Source organism: Cetorhinus maximus, unplaced genomic scaffold (assembly GCF_964194155.1).
Source record: "Cetorhinus maximus unplaced genomic scaffold, sCetMax3.hap1.1 HAP1_SCAFFOLD_1744, whole genome shotgun sequence".
NCBI classification, from domain to species: Eukaryota; Metazoa; Chordata; class Chondrichthyes; order Lamniformes; family Cetorhinidae; genus Cetorhinus; species Cetorhinus maximus.
Genome location: NW_027597684.1, coordinates 28,046 through 47,500, shown reverse-complemented (window position 1 = coordinate 47,500; position 19,455 = coordinate 28,046). Strand labels below are relative to the sequence as shown.

Sequence of the window (19,455 nt, the reverse complement as noted above, 5' to 3'; positions counted from 1 at the left end):
CTGCACACCACCTTGGCGTCGTGCAGCCCCCACTGGTCGTCACAGATAGTGCCCCAGCTGTCACCGAAGGAGATCTCTACTCGACCTTCGCAGGGGTTGCTCCCGTTCACCAGCTGGAGCTGCATCCTTTCTGCGGGGGGGAGGGGGTTAAAATAACAACCGTGAGGCACATCGGCTTATTTATTGTTTCAGTTATTCCCTTTGGTTCCCCTTTTCTCCTTCCGTTGAGCGACAGGGAGACCGCGGCACAGGATCGGGCCTACGCCGGTCAAGAGACGAGCCTCGCCTCGCTTAGCCCAACTCCCTCCGAGGCCCCCCGGCTAGGGGGCTTCACCCGGCCACAGCGAAGGAACGGCCGACATCCTCTTCCCAAGTCAAGGACGGCGAGTGGCACCTTATGGATGAGCCCATAAGGCCACAGGAGCAGAAATTAGGCCATTCGGCCCATCGAGTCTGCCCCGCCATTCAATCACGGCTGATAAGTTTCTCAACCCCATTCTCCCGCCTTCTCCCCCTAACCTTTGATCCCCTTACCAATCAAGAACCTATCTATCTCGGTCTTAAATACACTCAATGACCTGGCCTCCACAGCCTTCTGTGGCAATGAATTCCATAGATTCATCACTCTCTGGCTAAAGAAGTTTCACCTCATCTCTGTTCTAAAAGGTCTTCCCTTTACTCTGAGGCTGTGCCCCTCGGGTCCGAGTCTCTCCTACTCATGGAAACATCTTCCCCACGTCCCACTCTATCCAGGCCTTTCAGTATTCTGTAAGTTTCAATCAGATCCCCCCTCCTCATCCTTCTAAACTCCATCGAGTATAGACCCAGAGTCCTCAAACGTTTCTCATATGTTAAGCCTTTCATTCCTGGGATTGTTCTCGTGAACCTCCTCTGGACCCTCTCCAGGGACAGAACATCCTTCCTGAGATACGGGGCCCAAAAATTGCTCACAATATTCTAAACGTGGTCTGACCAGAGCCTTATAAAGCCTCAGCAGCACATCCCTGCTTTTATATTCTAGTCCTCTCGAAATAAATGCCAACATTGCATTTGCCTTCCTCACTACCGACTCAACCTGCAAGTTAACCTTAGCGTTTGCTCACCCGGACCCTGCGACCCTCTTGGGTTGAAAGACTTTTACCTCATCTCCTCTCTCACCTTTAATACCAAGCGCTGTAATTCTACACCCCCTGGACACTGACCTCCCTGCTGAAGTTAGTAAGCCCTCCGCCCAGGCCCCTCACAATTTTGTACATCTCAATCAAATCTCCTTTCCTACTCCTCTGCTCCAGGCAGAACAACCTCACCCTGCCCAATCTCTCTGCTTAGCTACAATTTCCCAGTCCTGCCAACATTCTTCCAAATCTCCTCTGCACCCTCTGTAATACAGTTATATCCCTAGCCTGTGAACAGCTTGCTAGGTCAGCATTTATTATCCATCCCTAATTGCCCATCAGAAGCTTCCTTAGTTATTCTTTGATGCGATGTGAGGGTCTCTACCTAGGCCAGCTTTTATTATCCATCCCTAATTGCCCCCTTACAAAGGTTTTTTTTAAAAATTCATTCGTGGGCTGTTGGCATCGCTGGTTAGGCCAGCATTTATTGCCCATCCCTAATTGCCCTCGAGAAGGTGGTTTTTTTATCTTAATTCATTCATGGGGTGTGAGCATCACAAGCTGACGCCAGCATTTATTGCCCATCCCTTTTGGCCCCTTGAGAAGGCGGTGGTGAGCCGCCTTCTTGAGCCTCTGCAGTTCCCTGTGGTGTAGGTACACCCACAGTGCTGTTAGGGAGGGAGTTCCAGGATTTTGTCCCTGTGGTGTAGGTACACCCACAGCGCTGTTAGGGAGGGAGTTCCAGGATTTTGTTCCTGTGGTGTAGGTACACCCACAGTGCTGTTAGGGAGGGAGTTCCAGGATTTTGACCCAGTGACACTGAAGGAACGGCCGATATATTTCCAAGTCAGGATGGTGAGTGACTGGGAGGGGAACTTCCAGCTGGTGGTGTTCCCATCTATCTTTTCCCTTGTCCTTTTAGACGGTAGTGGTTGTGGGTTTGGAAGGTGCTGTGGAAGGAGCCTTGGTGAGTTCCTGCAGTGCATCTTGTAGATGGTACACACGCTGCTGCTACTGTGCGTCGGTGGTGGAGGGAGTGAATGTTTGTGGATGGGGTGCCGATCAAGCGAGGCTGCTTTTCCCTGGACGGTGTTGAGCTTCTTGAGTGTTGTGGGAGCTGCACACATCCAGGCAAGTGGGGAGTATTCTATCACATTCCTGACTTGTGCCTTGTCGATGGTGGACAGGCTTTGGGGGAGTCAGGAGGTTGAGTTACTCTCCGCCGCAGGATTCCCAGCCTCTGACCTATTCAACTGATAGCAACTTCTCGAAGAATTAACCCTGTCAGCCTCACACCTGGAAGTTCCCCTCCGAGTCGCTCGCTATCCTGACTTGGTAATATATCGGCCGTTCCTTCACTGTCACGGGGTCAAAATCCTGGCATATTCATCTTGTGGCTGGAGCAAAGTAACAGGTGATCGTGCTACTGGCGCCTGGTATAGTCCCCGCCTGGAGAAAGGAGCGGATATTACCAGCGTCTTACCGTCCACTGTACAATTTCATTGATGTAAATCGAGCTGAATGTTGGGCAGCTACTGTCTACCTAATACAAGCCACCACTATTGTACCATCCACATTTCCAAGTCCCTGTTTGGCTGAGCTCAACTGCAGGGTCAAGCAGAATTACAGGATGATCACAGCACGGAAGGAGGCTATTCGGCACATCCTGTCTGTACTGGCTCTTCAACCGAGCAACTCACCACCCACCCCGCCCCACCCCGCCCCACCTCTGCCTTCTCCCTGTAACCCTGCACACACTTCGTTTTCAGACCACAGTTTCCTTCCCTTTTCAAAGCCTCGATTGAAGCTGCCTCCCCCGGGCCTTCTCAGGCAGCGCGTTCCAGATCCGGAACCCCTCCCAATGCGTGAGGCTGTTTCTCCCCAGGTCGCTGTTGCTTCTTCCGCCGGATCCCCTTCAATCCGTGCCCTCTCCTTCTTGATCTCCTCTCCCCCACCCCGCCACGACCAATGGGAACAGGTTCACCCTCTTCTACCCTGTCCAGGCCCCCTCGCGATTTTGAGCACCCCTATCGAATCTCCAGGCAATCTTCTCTTCTCCAAGGAAGACAGTCCCGCCTTCCCCAATATATCCACGTCACCCAAGTCCCTCATCCCGGGGACCATTCCCGTGAATCTTCTCTGCACTCTCCAAAGCCTTCACAACCTTCCTAAAGAGCGGTACTCAGAACTGGACGCAATACCCCAGCTGAGGCTGAACTAGTGTCTGATGCAAATTCAACATCACCTCCTTGCTCCTGTACTCTAATAATAAAGCTTAGGGTGCTCTATGCTTTACAAGAGATTTTCTTAACCTGCCCTTGCCGTCTTCAATGATGTATTTTAGGTCCCTCTGACCCTGGTACCCCTTTTAGAATTGGGTCCTCTGTTTAATATTGTTTAATCGAAGGGGAAGATGTGCATGGTCAGATATGATATTGGCTACTCTCTACACGTATCCAAAGTCTGAAATTGCTCATTTATTGGACACCGATCCTGCTAACTTCATATAAAGGGGCTGCATTTTTCAAAATGTCCTCCAATCCAATCCGATTCCAATTCGAAACAAAAATAAAAACAAAAATACCTGGAAAAACTCAGCAGGTCTGGCAGCATCGGCGGAGAGGAGCAAGTCCGAAAGACCCTTCAACAGAACTAAGTAAAAATAGATGAGATGTGAAATATAAGCTGGTTTAAGGCGGGGGGGCGGGGGGGGTGGGACAGGTAGAGCTGGATAGAGGGCCAGTGATAGGTGGAGATAACCAAAAGATGTCACAGACAAAAGGGCAAAGAGGTGTTGAAGGTGGTGATATTATCTAAAGGAATGTGCTAATTAAGGGTAGAAAGCAGGACGGGCAAGGTGCAGATAGCCCTAGCGGGGACGGGGTGGGGTGAAGGAATCAAAATAGGCTAAAAGGTAGAGATAAAACAATTAGCCTTTATCGATTCCTGCACCCCACCCCACCCCCGCTAGGGCTCTCTGCACCTTGCTGGTCCTGCTTTCTACCCTTAATTAGCACATTCCTTAGATAATATCCCCACCTTCAACACCTCTTTGTCCTTTTGTCTGTGACATCTTTTGGTTATCTCCACCTATCACTGGCCCTCTATCCAGCTCTACCTGTCCCACCCCCACCCCCCCCCCCTGACTTAAACCAGCTTATATTTCACCTCTCTTCTATTTTTACTTAGTTCTGTTGAAGGGTCGTGAGGACTCGAAACGTCAGCGGTGCTCCCTCTCCGCCGATACTGCCAGACCCGCTGAGCTTTTCCAGGTTATTTTTTTGTTTTTGTTTTTGTTTCGGATTTCCAGCGTCCGCAATTCTTTTCTGCTCTTCAATGAAAAATTGGATCGTTGTTCGAGAGCAGATTGACACCGATCGGCCCGACGCTGCCACCATGTGGGATGCGCTCGTTTTGAGTCTCGATTTTCTTTGCGCAGGACTTCGGCTGCCTACCTGAAATAGCGATCGCGAGGGATTCGCTCTGGGTGGAGTTGTACTCCCGCCCGGCGATGGTTGTCCGGTACGCGCAAGTGTAGTCTCCCTGATTGGCCATCGTCGTGTTCACCATGGTGAACTCCGCAACTGAGTCGCGCACGGTCAACCTGGTGCTTATCTCCAGCCCATTCTGGTACAGCTGGAAATTGCGGGTCCGGTAGGCTTTCGGGGCTGTGCAGAGCAGGGTGAGTAGCTGCCCCTGGGGGTACAGATGAAACTCGGTGTTCCTGGATATCGTGGGTCGTTCTGCCTTGCCTGAAAGATAAAAGGGAGGCAACTCTTGTGAACGCAAGGCCTGAACGCAAGTCAACCCAATCTTTTGGCATCTCTTACCCCCGCTGTGCATTGACGGACAAGGTTGCCCCTTCCTGGGGAGCCAGAATCCTGATTTCTACAGTGGGAAGGTGGTGGGGGAGGGGGGCGATTGGTGTTGGGGGGGGGAGGTGGGGTGGTGGTGAGTTAAGCTCAGGGAGGAGGTAGGGCCATGCAGAATATAATCCTGCACCTCTGCAAGCAGAACCACCATCTTGCAAAGCATGAGAGGTGTACGAAACATACGACACTACGAAATCACCCAACAAGACATTAAAGAGGCCATGTGTGCCAATAAGGTACTAATGGATATGTTCCATCAAGATGAGGAAGGTTTGGGTGTAATGGAAGAGGAAGCCATTACCACTGACGAACAAACTTACTATGATTGAGAGAAGATGTACATGTCTGAGATTCGGCAGTATCTAAGAGAATTGAATCTCATCTTCAAAGTCTTCAGGGAACCCTTTGTATCAGACGCTAAGCTGTTTTCTGCAAACGTATGTTGTAAATTTTATGAATACCTTTTTAAAATGTATATATCCTCGTAAGTTTGTTGCCCTCTTAAGAATAAAGAATTGCAAGGTCTATAAGGCAGGAGTGTATGAGCGAATGTAGGAGGGGCTCAACATCACCTCACGAGGAGGAACACATGGATGTCTTCAAATATCGTGGCTCGTAACTACACGAGCGCCTGCCCCATTGTTGCATCTCGCCTTATCTGACGTTTATCGTATGTCTCAGTCGCTCGCAGCGCAGAACAGGACTGACGCCGAAACGAGAGACAGCCTCGTCAAAGATTCACGCCTGACGCTCATCAGGGAAAACACCCGAGCACCAAGTCTCCAAGCGTCACTGCGATGTTGGCGACGGGACAAACGGGTGCCGTTTGGCGGGCCGGCTGAATCGGGTTGTTCGACGCGTTGCCATGGAGACAGCAACGGAGCACTGTAGGCTCCCCAGGCTCCCGGCTTCAACCAAAGGCATAAGGTTTGACCATATTTCTTTTGTCTGAAGCGACCGGGTCCCTGAGTATAAATGTACGTTGCTTCTAGCATGTATAAATGAGCTGCACCATGAACTTGACTCCTGACTTCTGAACCTGCATCTAAACCTCAATTATCTTATCTTAACTGTGTATCCTTTTGTTATTGGCCAGGAAACCTGTCCCACCTTCCGCCCCCACACTTTCACGCCTACCCCCACCCCTAGTCTATTAAAGCCCCTGATAATTTTGATCAACGCAATGAAATCTCCACATAACCTTCTTTGTTCTGAGGAGAACATGCATGAGTTCTCTATTCTCTTTCATGTTGCTCATTCTTGGCGCCAAGCTACCAACCTTAGTTGAACGTTCCCTGGTCTAAAGCAACCCCCAGTGGCTCCACACAACTAGATTCCCATACAGAGGCTACCATTGTGGTAAATCTCCCTTGTTTCCCTAAGGCTATGGTGACCATCGTGTGACGTATGCACGTTTAAGTATCTATTTCAGGGGGACGCAAGGGCATAAGAAACAGGGATTGGAGTAGACCATTCGGCCCATCGAGCCTGCTCTGCCATTCAATGTGCTCACAGCTAAACTTGGGATTCCACTCCATTTTCCTGCTCGCTCCCCATATCCCACCATTAACGGAGAGGCCAAAAATCTGTCCATCCCGGCCCTCAACGATGGAGCATTCACAATCCTCTGGGCTAGATTCCCAACCCTTCGAGTGAAGGCATTCCTTCTCATCTCAGTCCTAAATGATCGGCCCCCTTATCCCGACATTGTGCCCCCCGCGTTTTAGATTCCCCCCGACCAGCGGAATCGACCCCTCGGCGCCCACACTGGGAAACCCCTTCACAATCCTGCAGGTCTCAATGAGATCGCCTCCCATTCTTCTAAACTCCAGAGAATATCTCCAGAGGGATCTGGACCAACTGGAAAAATGGGCCAGAAAATGGCAGATGGAATTTAATGCGGAAAAGTGTGAGGTGTTACATTTTGGAAGGACAAACCAAGGTAGGACATACACAGTAAATGGTAGGGCACTGAGGAGTGCGGAGGAACAAAGGGATCTGGGAGTTCAGATACATAATTCCCGGAAAGTGGCATCACAGGTAGACAAGGTTGTAAAGAATGCTTTTGGCATACTGGCCTTCATAAATCAAATTATTGAGTATAGGAGTTGGGATGTTATGGTGAGGTTGTATAAGACATTGGTGAGGCCAACTTTGGAGTATTGTGTGCAGTTCTGGTCGCCTAACTACAGGAAGGATATCAGTAAGATCGAGAGAGTGCGGAGAAGATTTACTAGGATGTTGCCGGGTCTTCAGGAGTTGAGTTACAGGGAAAGATTAAACAGGTTAGGACTTTATTCCTTGGAGCGTAGAAGGATGAGGGGAGATTGGATAGAAGTTTACAAAATTGTGAGGGGTATAGACAGAGTAAATGCGAGTAGGCTCTTTCCATTTAGATTAGGAGAGATAAACACGAGAGGACATGGCTTTAGGGTGAAAGGGGAAAGGTTTAGGGGGAACATTAGGGGGAACTTCTTCACTCAGAGAGTGGTGAGAGTGTGGAACGAGCTACCGTCTGATGTGGTAAATGCGGGCTCACTCTTAAGTTTTAAGAATAAATTCGATAGATACATGGATGGGAGAGGTCTGGAGGGCTATGGACTGGGTGCAGGTCAATGGGACTAGCCGAATAATATTTTGGCACAGACTAGAAGGGCCGAATGGCCTGTTTTTCTGTGCTGTAGTGTTCTATGGTTCTATGGTTCTAATATAAACCCAATTTACTCAGCCTCTCGTCCCAGGGACCAATTTAGTGAATCCTTCACTGCACCAGCTCCAGTGCAAGTACATCCTTCATTTAACACGGAGACCAGAACTGCGCACCATATTCCAGATGGGGTCTCACCAAAAACCCTGCACAACAGTAGCAAGGCTTCTTCATTCTTGTACTCCAATCCCATTGCAATAAAGGCCAACATGCCATTTGCCTTCCTCCTTACTTGCTACGCCTGCATGCTAACTTTCCGCGTTCCTTCTACAAACACACCCTTTGATCATCGACACTTACATTTCCCTCACCTTTTTAGATAAAGAAAAAATTCTGTTTTCATTCAGTCTCACGGCCAAAGTAAACAGCCTTGCACTCCGCTGCGTTACATTCCCATCAGTCACCTTTTGCCCACTCGCCCGACTTGCAGCCTCTCAGTCTCCTCCCCGCAGCTTACCTTCCCACCCTAGCTTGGCCTCATCAGCAAACTCAGATCCATCGCTGAAACAGAAACAGAAATACCCGGAAAAACTCGGCAGGTCTGGCAGCATTGGCGGAGAAGAACACAGTTGACGTTTCGAGTCCTCATGACCCTTCAACAGAACTAAGTAAAATTAGGAAAGGGGTGAAATATAAGCTGGTTTAAGGAGGGTTTGGGGGGGATGGAGTTTGTTGGGACAAGCAACCAGTGATAGGTGGAGGTAACCAAAATCTGTCATAGACAAAAGAACAAAGAGGTGTTGAAGGTGGTGATATTATCTAAAGGAATGTGCTAATTAAGAGTAGCAGACAGGGCAGATAAGGTGCAGATGGCTCTAGTGGGAGTGGGGGAATACTAAAAGGTAGAGATAAACAATGGGTGCAAATACATTTAAAAATAATGGAAACAGGTGGGAAAAGAAAAATCTATATAAATTATTGGAAAAAACAAAAAGGAGGGGGAAGAAACGGGAAGCGGGTAGGAATGGAGGAGAGAGTTCAAGATCTAAAATTGTTGAACTCAATATTGAGCCCAATAATTTATACAGATTTTTTCTTTTCCCACCTATTTCCATTATTTTTAAATGTATTTCCACCATTGTTTATTTCTACCTTTTAGTATTCCCCACCCCCCACTAGAGCCATCTGCACCTTGTCTGTCCTGTCTGCTACTCTTAATTAGCACATTCCTTTAGATAATATCACCACCTTCAACACCTCTTTGTGCTTTTATCTGTGACAGATTTTGGTTATCGCCACCTATCACTGGCTATTTGTCCCAACAAACCCCCCACCTTAAACCAGCTTTTATATTTCACCCCTTTCCTAATTTTACTTAGTTCTGTTGAAGGGTCACGAGGACTCGAAACGTCAACTGTGCTCCCCTCTCCGCCGATGCTGCCAGACCTGCTGAGTTTTTCCAGGTGTTTCTGTTTCTGTTTTGGATTTCCAGCATCCGCAGTTTTTTATTTTTATTTTTAGATACGTTGCCCTCTGCCTCTTTGCCTCAGTCACTCATGTGGAGCGACCTCGAAACCAGAAAGTGGAGGGGGGGGTGAAAATCGGCGACTCACTTGTGATGGCGACCTGGACCCGGTCACTGTGAGTGGACGAGTGCATCTTGTGGTTGATCAGCACTTTGAACATGCAAGTGAAGTAGCCTTCCTGGTGCATGCTGATGTTGTGGATGGTCAGGATGGCGCTGGAGGCTGACGTCGGCCCCACCGAGGCCACCGGTCCCGACTCGCCCACTTTGTAGAGGTAGAAGGTGATCACCGCGAAGACGCTGGCCGACGAGCAGCGGAAGTTGACGGCCTCGCCTTGGACGAACATGCCGGACGTCCGCAACACCGAAATCGAGGGCCGCAACAGGACATCTGAGGCGGGGGAGAGAAAGAGAGAGTGAGCACGGGTGAATCGCTTTGCTCCAGAGGCCCGGGTCAAACCGTTTTGGCCGGGGTTGGGTGGAGGGGGGCATCATTGGCTCTAGAAATTCGCCCCGGGTCACCTTTACATCGCCTATTCTAAATCCCGCTCGATTTCAGCTCCACGGGCATGTTGATTGGACGGCGACCGGGCGGGGGATTGGACCAAGCAACGAATGCAACACGGCCTGTTCTCCATTCTTAGCCAGGATGAGTTTCCTCCCCATTCAGAAATATACAGAGCAAAGGTTACCTGTTTCAATCCCACGCTGTCCGAACATATGAAGCAGGAACAGGAGGAGGCCACTCGGCCCTTCGAGCCTGCCCCGCCATTCAATAAGCTGACGGCCAATTTGATTGTAACCTCAGCCCCACATTCCGGCTGACCCCCCCAATAACCTTTCACCCACCCCCCCCTTGCTTAACCAGAATCTATCACGCTCGGCCTTAAACATATTTAAAGACCCTATTCCCAATGCCTTTTGGGGAAGAGAGTTCCAAAGGCTCACCAACCTTTGAGAGAAGGAAATTCTCCTCGTCTCCATTTAAATGGACGAACCCATATTTACAAACAGTGACGTCTATCACAGAATCACACACACAGTGCAGAAGAGGCCCTTCGGCCCATCGAGTCTGCACCGACACGTGAGAAACGCCCTGACCTACCTACCTAATCCCATTGACCAGCACTTGGCCCCATCACCTTGAATGTCATGACGTGCCAAGTGCTCATCCAGGTACTTTTTAAAGGATGTGAGGCTAACCCGCCTCCACCACCCTCCCAGGCAGCGCATTCCAGACCCTCACCACCCTCTGGGTAAAAAAAGTTTTTCCTCACACCCCACCCCCTAAACCTCCTGCCCTTCACCTTGACCTTATGTCCACCTGTGACTGACCTTTCAAGTAAGGGGAACAGCTGCTCCCTATCCACCCTGCCCATGCCCCTCATGATCTTGTACACCTCGATCAGGTCGCCCCTCAGTCTTCTCTGCTCTTAACGAAAACAACCCAAGTCTATCCAACCTCTCTTCAACACTTAAATGTTTCATCCCAGGCAACATCCTGGTGAATCTCCTCTGCACCCCCTCCAGTGCCATCACATCCTTCCTATAATGTGGTGACCTAAGGTCTAGATTCTATGTCTAGGTTTAGATTCTCCCACAAGAGGAAACATCCTCTCCACATCCACCCTGTCAAATCCCCTGAGGGTCCTATATGCATCCATCAAGACGCCTCTTATTCTTCTAAACTCCAGTGAGGACAACTCTGGCCAAAGGCTCAGGCGTCACCTCTTACTTTGTAACATAAAACCACGTTCGGAGTTCTAGATAAAAAATAACAGAAAGTGTCGTAAAAACTCAGCAGGTCTGGGAGCATCTGTGAAGGGAGAAAAAGACTTAACGTTTCGAGTCCAATATGACTCTTCTTCGGAACTTAGACGCCAAAACTGAACAGCATACAAATATACGAATGAGGAGCAGGGGTAGGCCATTCGGCCCCTCGAGTCTGCTCCCCCATTCAATTAGATCATGCCTGATCTGATTGTAACCTCGACCCCACATTCCGGCCTCCCCCCCCACCCTCCGATAACCTTTCACACCCCCCTTGTTAATCAAGAATCGATCTACCTCGGCCTTAAAAACATTCAAAGACTCTGCCTCAAAACTCCATTTGATATTTCTTACATCCGTTGCACATTTACGAAGCTGAACTTTACCAGTCCAGTCATATTAAGTGCATTGCAACTTGTGATGTTTTCTTCTCTCTGGGGTTCATGAGTCTTTGGCACCCTCTTCCTCAAAAGGCCGGTGGAAGTAGAGTTTTTGAATATTTTTAAGGCAAGATCGATTCTTGGTAAACAAGGAGGGGTGAAGGGCTAATCAGGGAGAGGCAGGAATGTGGGGTTGAGGTTACAATTAAATCAGGCATGGTCTTATTGGATGGGCGAGCAGGTTGGAGGGGCTGAGTGGTCTACTCCCGCTCCTAATTCATACGTTCGTGTCAACATCGTTAGACCGAAAGCGGGATCATCTTGGCAAGTCACAACAGGAACTCACTGGGTAGAACATCTGTCTGACATAGAATTAGATAGCACTGACTGCACTAAATATCAAGCACTGTGTGTTCGGCGCGGTCGCTCAGGCCCCACTCGTTTTAGTGGGAAGATGAGGTGCTGTTCCTCCAGTTTGCGTTGGGCTTCACTGGAACAATGCAGCAAGCCAAGGACGGACATGTGGGCAAGAGAACAGGGTGGGTGTGTTAAAATGGCAAGCGACAGGGAGATCTGGGTCATGCTTGCGGACAGACCGAAGGTGTTCCTCAAAGCGGGTCACCCAGTCTGCGTTTAGTCTCCCCCGGCAATGCAGAGGAGGGGGCCACATTGGGAGCTGGCATCTTCCGCAGACGCGTCGGGTTAAGTAGCCTCCGACACGGGTAAAAAAGGCAGGAGGAGTTCCGGGAGGGATTTGAACCTGCATTAGCCTAGTGCATTAACAGTAGGCCAACAATGCACCTCAACTGCCTCCGCTACAAGTATACCCTTCCTTCAGTGAGGAGATATTAATGATACGCAGACTCACGAATGCCCTGTATCGTTGTAGCAAGCCCTTCCCTACATCTCTACCCCACTCTCCACCACCGCCCTTTCAGTAAGGAACCAGCATCCCATTTGCCTTCCTAATGATTGTCGCTGATGCTCGAGGAGGGTGGAACTGGGTGACAGCAGGGCAGATCAAAGGGTTGTGGGGTTGGAGGAGACTTCAGAATTGGGGATGGGTGGGGGGGTGGTGAGACCACGGAGGGGTTTGCAAGCGAGGGTGAGGGCAAGCAGCACGAAGTGTGGAAGAAGTAGGGTAATTGCGGGGGGGGACTGGGTGGGGAGGAACCCCAGCGTTGGCACCCTTAGCCTAACAGCCAACTCTGTGGATTGCAGAGGATTCCATATAACACCACATTTGGCATAGAGTGATAGAGTCACAGAAAAAGGCCCTTGGGCCCATCTAGTCTGCGCCGGTCAAACAAGTACCTAACTAGTGCTGGCCCCTGGAGAGGGTCCAGAGGAGGTTCACGAGAACGATCCCAGGAATGAAAGGCTTAACATATGAGGAACGTTTGAGGACTCTGGGTCTATACTCGATGGTGTTTAGAAGGATGAGGGGGAGGTCGGATTGAAACTTACAGAATACTGAAAGGCCTGGATAGAGTGGATGTGGGGAAGATGTTTCCATTAGTAGGAGAGACCAGGACCCGAGGGGCACAGCCTCAGAGTAAAGGGAAGACCTTTTAGAACAGAGATGAGGAGAAACTTCTTTAGCCAGAGAGTGGTGAATCATTGCCACAGAAGGCTGTGGAGGCCAGGTCATTGAGTGTATTTAAGACCGAGATAGATAGGTTCTTGATTGATAAGGGGATCAAAGATTATGGGAAGAAGGCGGGAGAATGGGGTTGAGAAACTTATCAGCCATGATTGAATGGCGGAGCAGACTCGATGGGCCGAATGGCCTAATTTCTGCTCCTACGTCTTATGGTCTTATGGTCTATTCTAATCCCATTTGCCAGCACTAGGCCCATAGCCTTATATGCCAAGGCATCACAAGTACACAATCAAATACTTCTTAAATGTTATGAGGGTTTCGGCCTCTACCACCCTTTCAGGCAGTGAGTTCCAGATTCCCACCACCCTCTGGGTGAAAAAAATTCTTCCTCACATCCCCTCTAAACCTTCTGCCCCTTACCTTAAATCTATGCCCCCTGATTATTGATCCCTCTATCAAGGGGAAAAGTCCCTGTCTACCCTAAATACGCCCCCTCATAACTTTATACATGCAACACCAAAGCAGCGCATGCTAGTGTTTATACTATTTTCGGGGGGTAAAAAAACAATTAAACTCAATTAATAAAACAAGGGGGCAAAGTAAATGGCAGCCCCTTAAAGGGAAACTGCGAAAACAAAGAGAAACTCTGAAAGAAGACTAACAAAAATGAAATTTAAATACGACGAAAGGTGCCAACAAAGGTGCCAAGCCCCTGTGGTACCCACCCAAGCCTCGATCATGCCCAAGTGTTTATGCTCCATTCGGGCCTCCCCACCTAAATCCCCCATCACCAGGCCTCACTCCCTGTCTACTGCAAACGTGTGCCCAGTGCCTTTGTCTGTTTGTTTAGCTTCCCCTCAAATGCACCTGTAGGATTCACCTCGAACTCTCCCTCAGGCAACAAAGCTCCATGTTCTCACCATCATTTGGGTAAAGGAAGTTCATCCCGACTTCCCGGTTGGATTTTCGGTAGCTATCTTACATTAACGGTCTAGTTAATGAAGAGCGCCCACCCTATTACAGCCTTTCGTAGTTTTAAAGACCTCAGCTCGGTCAGCCATCCTTTATTTCTTTCACCAAGGAGAAATGAGCTCCAGTTTGCCAGTCCTTCCTTTCCCAAAGTGCATTCCCACACAGTACGTGGGACTGGACAGTGAGGCAATGCGTTTAATTGCCTGCCAATGCGATTCTGCCCAAGCTGACTTTTTACTTACCATAATGCTCAGCGGAGACAACCGTCAATGAGGAACAGTCAAAATTGTCATGCAAGACTCATTATTTGATGAACGCGCACTGTCAGAAACTTGATGCGGGCAATCTGCTAGCCTCAAGTCAAATTAACAAGGTGGATGCTGCGGAAGTAGCAGAGAATGGCAGCAGTGTACCAACAGCTGGTCCTTTTTTCATTCAATTGTGGGATGTGGGCGTTGCTGGCAAGGTGCAGCATTAACTGCCCATCTCTAATTGCCCCTGGAGAGGCTGGTGACCAGCTGTCTTCTTGAACCGCTGCAGTCCGCGTAGCGTGGGTACACCCACACAATCCACATGGTGCAGGTTCCAGGGAGTGTAGAGCAAACCATATTGCTGAGTGTCTGGAGTCATAGGTAGGTTAGACCACATAAAGAACAGAAGATTTATTTCCCTAAAGAGGATTGGTGAACGAGATGGATTTTCCCCCCCTGGTCATCAATAAGAGATGAAGTTCCTGATTTTTAAAAATTTATTCACGAGATGTGGGTTTCGCTTGCTGGGCCAGTATTCATTGCCCATCGCTAGATGCCCTTAAGAAGGTGGTGGGTGAGCTGCCTTCTTGAACCACTGCAGTCCCTGTGGTGTAGGTACACCCACAGTGCTGTTAGGGAGGGAGTTCCAGGATTTTGTCCATGTGGTGTAGGTACACCCACAGTGCTGTTAGGGAGGGAGTTCCAGGATTTTGTCCCTGTGGTGTAGGTACACCCACAGTGCTGTTAGGGAGGGAGTTCCAGGATTTTGTCTGTGTGGTGTAGGTACACCCACAGTGCTGTTAGGGAGGGAGTTCCAGGATTTTGTCCATGTGGTGTAGGTACACCCACAGTGCTGTTAGGGAGGGAGTTCCAGGATTTTGTCCGTGTGGTGTAGGTACACCCACAGTCTGTTAGGGAGGGTGTTCCAGGATTTTGTCCATGTGGTGTAGGTACACCCACAGTGCTGTTAGGGAGGGTGTTCCAGGATTTTGACCCAGTGACAGTGAAGGAACGGCCAATATATTTCCAAGTCAGGATGTTGAGTGAATTGGTGTGGAATTTCCAGGTGTAGGTGTTCACATCTATCTGCTGTTCTTTTCTTTATAGGTGGTAGTGGTCGTGGGTTTGGAAGGTGCTTGTTAAGGAGCCTTGGTGAGTTGCTGCAGTGCATCTTGTAGATGGTACACACACTGCTGCTACTGTGAATGTGTGGCCAATAAAGCAGGCTGATTTTTCCAGGACAATGTCCAGCTTCTTGAGTGTTGTGGGAGCTGCACTCATCCAGGCAATTGGGGAGTATCCCATCACCCTCCTGACTTGTGCCCTGTAGATGGTGGACAGGCTTTGGGGAGTCAGGGGGTGAGTTACTCACCACAGGGTTCCTAGCATCTGACCTGCTCTTGTAGTCACAGTATTTTTTTGGCTGGTCCCAGTTCAGTTTCTGGTCAGTGGGAACTCCAATGGTGTTGATAATGGTGGGGGGCCATTGAACATCAAGGGGCAATGGTTGGGTTCTCTCTTGTTGGAGATGGTCACTGTGTGTTAGAAATGTCACTTGCCTTGTCAGCCCAAGCCTGGATACTGTTCAGGTCTTGCTGCATTTGGACATGGGCTGCTTCAGTATCTGAGGAGTCGCGAATGGTGCTGAACATTGTGCAACCATCAGCGAACATCCCCACTTCTGACCTTACGATGGAAGGAAGGTCATTGATGGAGCAGCTGAAGGTGGTTGGGCCTAGGACACTGCCCTTAGGGACTCCTGCAGCTGAGATAACAGACCTCCAACCACCACAACCATCTTCCTTTGTGCTTGCTATGACTCCAACCAGCGGAGAGTTTTGCCCGTGATTCCTATTGACTCCAGTTTTGCTAGGGCTCCTTGATGCCACACTTGGTCAAATGCTGCCTTGGTGTCAAGGGCGGTCACCCTCACCTCACCTCAGGAGTTCAGCTCCTATGCTTGAACCAAGGCTGTAACGAGGTCAGGAGCTGAGCGGCCCTGGCAGAACCCAAACTGGGCATCAGTGAGCAGGTTATTGCTAAGCAAGTGCCGCTTGATAGCCCCTTCCATTGCTTCACTGATAATCGAGGGTAGACCAATGGTGTGGTAATTGGCTAGGTTGGATTTACCCTGCTTTTGGTACACAGGGCAACTTTCCCACTCGGCCAGGTAGATGCCAGTGATTTTGATCGAATTCAGATTCCACCACCCACCAACTGTGATGGGATTCGATCCCAGGGCCCCAGGTTTCCAATTCAGTGACATTCTCACTTCGGTACCGTCACTCACTCCGAGTTCCTGCCCCCAAGCTTGGCCTGCGTGGTGCAGTGCATGCTCCTTGACAGCCGCAGTAAACGCAAACTCCAGGGATGCAACTAATGTCTGATGAGGGTTTCGAATTAACCCTCGGAACCAAACAGGGGCCATTTCCAAATGGCAGGGCAGAAATCGGGATCTCCCGTGTCCCTCTTGCACCCACTAAAGATGTTTTCTTTGTCCTCTTTATAATGTGTTTATTTTTCTGAATTGTATCATTGCAAAGGTAAACACTGAACAAAGTGATATTTTTTTCTCCAAAGTGTCAGTCCGTATCTTGTTCTCAAGTATTTTTTTTTTCATTTCAGCCAGTGCTGACCTTCAATCTGCTATTAACACCTACTCTGGACCAGCACTGTCCTTCATTCAGCTCTTTACACATTCTGCTATTTCGCTTTCAGACAGTGCTGACCTTTAATCTGCTATTAACACCGACACTGGACCAGCACTGTCCTTCATTCAGCTCTTTACACATTCTGCTATGTTGCTTTCAGACAGTGCTGACCTTTAATCTGCTATTAACACCTACTCTGGACCAGTGCTGACCTTCATTCAGCTCTTTACACATTCTGCTATTTCGCTTTCAGACAATGCTGACCTTTAATCTGCTATTAACACATACTCTGGACCAGTGCTGACCTTCATTCAGCTCTTTACACATTCTGCTATTTCGCTTTCAGACAATGCTGACCTTTATTCTGCTATTAACACCTACACTGGACCAGTGCTGACCTTCGTTTAGCTCTTTACACATTCTGCTATGTTGCTTTCAGACAATGCTGACCTTTATTCTGCTATTAACACCTACACTGGACCAGTGCTGACCTTCATTCAGCTCTTTACACATTCTGCTATTTCGCTTTCAGACAGGGCTGACCGTTATTCTGCTATTAACATCCACTCCGGACCAAAAGCTTTAGCCTTTCATGCTCTCATTACCGCTTTCTTTGCCCCGTGCTCGGTGCCAGCTTTAACATTCAATCTACCCTGGGCCTCTAACCTATCCCCGGCCTTCTCTTTTGCTCCACCTGCCACTCCCCCCTTTCTCTACGTGTTCTTATTTCCCTTCAGGGGGAGGAGCCGAAACTCTTCTGCCAGCCCGTCATCTGAGCCCTGAAAGGGTTGACCAGCCTTACCTGTCACGGTCACTTTGACACGCTCACTCTCCGAGGAGTTGTACAGTTTTCCCGACCTCTTGAGCTGGTAGAGGCAGAGGTAATACCCGTTGTCGGCGTAGGTGAGGTTGGCGATGGAGAAGGTCATCGAGAATCCTGCCGTTGGCACGGCCTGGTAGGCCACGGGGCTCTCCCCGTCGACCTTGAGCAGCAGGAAGATGGCCCCGCTGAAGATGGAGGAGGCGGTGCACCTGATGCTCACGTACTCGCCGATGGAATACTTGCCAGATGTGCGGAACAGCTGGATGTGCGGCTTGGTCGGCTGGTCTGAAGGCGAAAAACGAGACGGGGAGGGGGGTGGGGGAGGGAGATTGGATGAAACAAGGAGGCGGCAAAAATCAGGTCACCGTGGGAATGAGACGCCAGAGAACGAGGTTGCTCAGGCCCTCCCTATCTTTCAACGGGCCGAGGCGTGTGGCTGAGGTGTGACCACTTTCGCTGCAGCTGTGCAGGTTCTCTGTTTCCTTCCACATTTCCCAATTGAATTGGGAACGGGGAGAAGGCAGCACTGCAGCGTTGTCGTCGGACCCACAATCCGGAGGCCCGGGTTAATACCCTGGGGTCATGGGTGCAAACAACTGGCGCAATGTCCAACTGGGGGCTGCCTCTGCCTCGACCCCCGTGGTCCCCCCACCCATGGTCTCACCACCCCCACCGCCCCCCACCACCCGCCGTCTTACACATCGTTTTTGTTCAATTTTTGTTTCACGACAGGAGTACAAATAGGGGATCGCTGGGGCACTGGGTTGAGTGGGAGGAGAGCGATGAGCCCGAACAGGTCGGTTTCCAGTGGCCTTGCTCACTCTCCTTAACGGTACTGGATAAAGGAGGAGGAGAAGGGCTTCAACTGCCTGGAGAGAGGCTTGCGGGGTTGGGGGGCGGGGGGGGGAGAGGCGTGGAGGTGAGGGGAAGCCAGTCATAAAATGTAAAGGGAAGACCTGAGGTCCATTTTGGTTTTGATTCCCAGCAGGAAACGCCTGATATGAATTTCGCCAGCTTTTCATTTAACCCAAAAGCAATGCAACCGAAATTCAGGGAAGATGCATAATAGGCATAATTGCTCATTGACACAATCGACCATGTGTAAACTAACATCAATTCACATTCGCCGACTTCTGTGCGCCAGGACTGCTATTCCGCTGCACTGAATGCCAGGGAAGTGAATGTCAGGTATAGTTGGAGGCTTTAACATACATTTCACATTACCACAATTCTTCCCTCTCCCAGGTAAATGCAAAACAGTAGGTAGGTAAAGAGGGCAGTATTTAATGATTTTTTTTTCATTCGTTCATAGGATGTGGGCACTGCTCGATAGACCAGTATTTATTGCCTATCCCTAATTGCCCCTTGAGAAGGTGTTCGCCAGCTGATTTCTTAAACCACTGCAGTCCATGTGGTGTAGGTACACCCACAGTTAGGGGTGGGAGGGAGTTCCAGCGACAGTGAAGGAACGGCCGATACATTTCCAGGTCAGGACGGTGAGTGGCTCAGAGGGGGAACTTCCAGGTGGTGGTGTTCCCATTTCTTTGATGCCCTTGTCCTTCTAGGTAGTAGCGGCCGTGGGTTTGGAAGATGCTGTCGAAGGAGCCTTGGCGAGTTGCTGCAGTGCATCTTGTAGATGGTACACACACTGCTGCCACTGTGCGTCGGTGGTGGAGGGAGTGAATGTTTGTGGATGGGGTGCCAATCAAGCGGGGCTGCTTTTTCCTGGATGGTGTCGAGCTTCTCGAGTGTTGTGGGAGCTGCACTCATCCAGGCAAGTGGAGAGTATTCCATCACACTCCTGACTTGTGCCTTGTAGATGGCGAATAGGCTTTGTGGCATCAGG

General features: G+C 49.7%; 1 protein-coding gene across 1 annotated transcript in view; it reads right to left on the bottom strand.

Annotated features, from left to right (window-relative positions):
• LOC144676618 (scavenger receptor cysteine-rich domain-containing protein DMBT1-like) overlaps positions 1-19,455 on the bottom strand; it is a gene marked incomplete at its 5' end in the record, with an annotated part of 55,158 nt that overhangs the window by 14,444 nt on the left and 21,259 nt on the right. Inside the window, 4 exons of the mRNA XM_078536996.1 lie at positions 1-130; positions 4,571-4,867; positions 9,248-9,550; positions 17,589-17,894. The exon at positions 1-130 is cut by the window's left edge and continues 185 nt beyond it. Of these exons, the coding sequence (XP_078393122.1) occupies positions 1-130; positions 4,571-4,867; positions 9,248-9,550; positions 17,589-17,894 (1,036 nt within the window). The remainder of the gene's footprint in view (positions 131-4,570; positions 4,868-9,247; positions 9,551-17,588; positions 17,895-19,455) is intronic.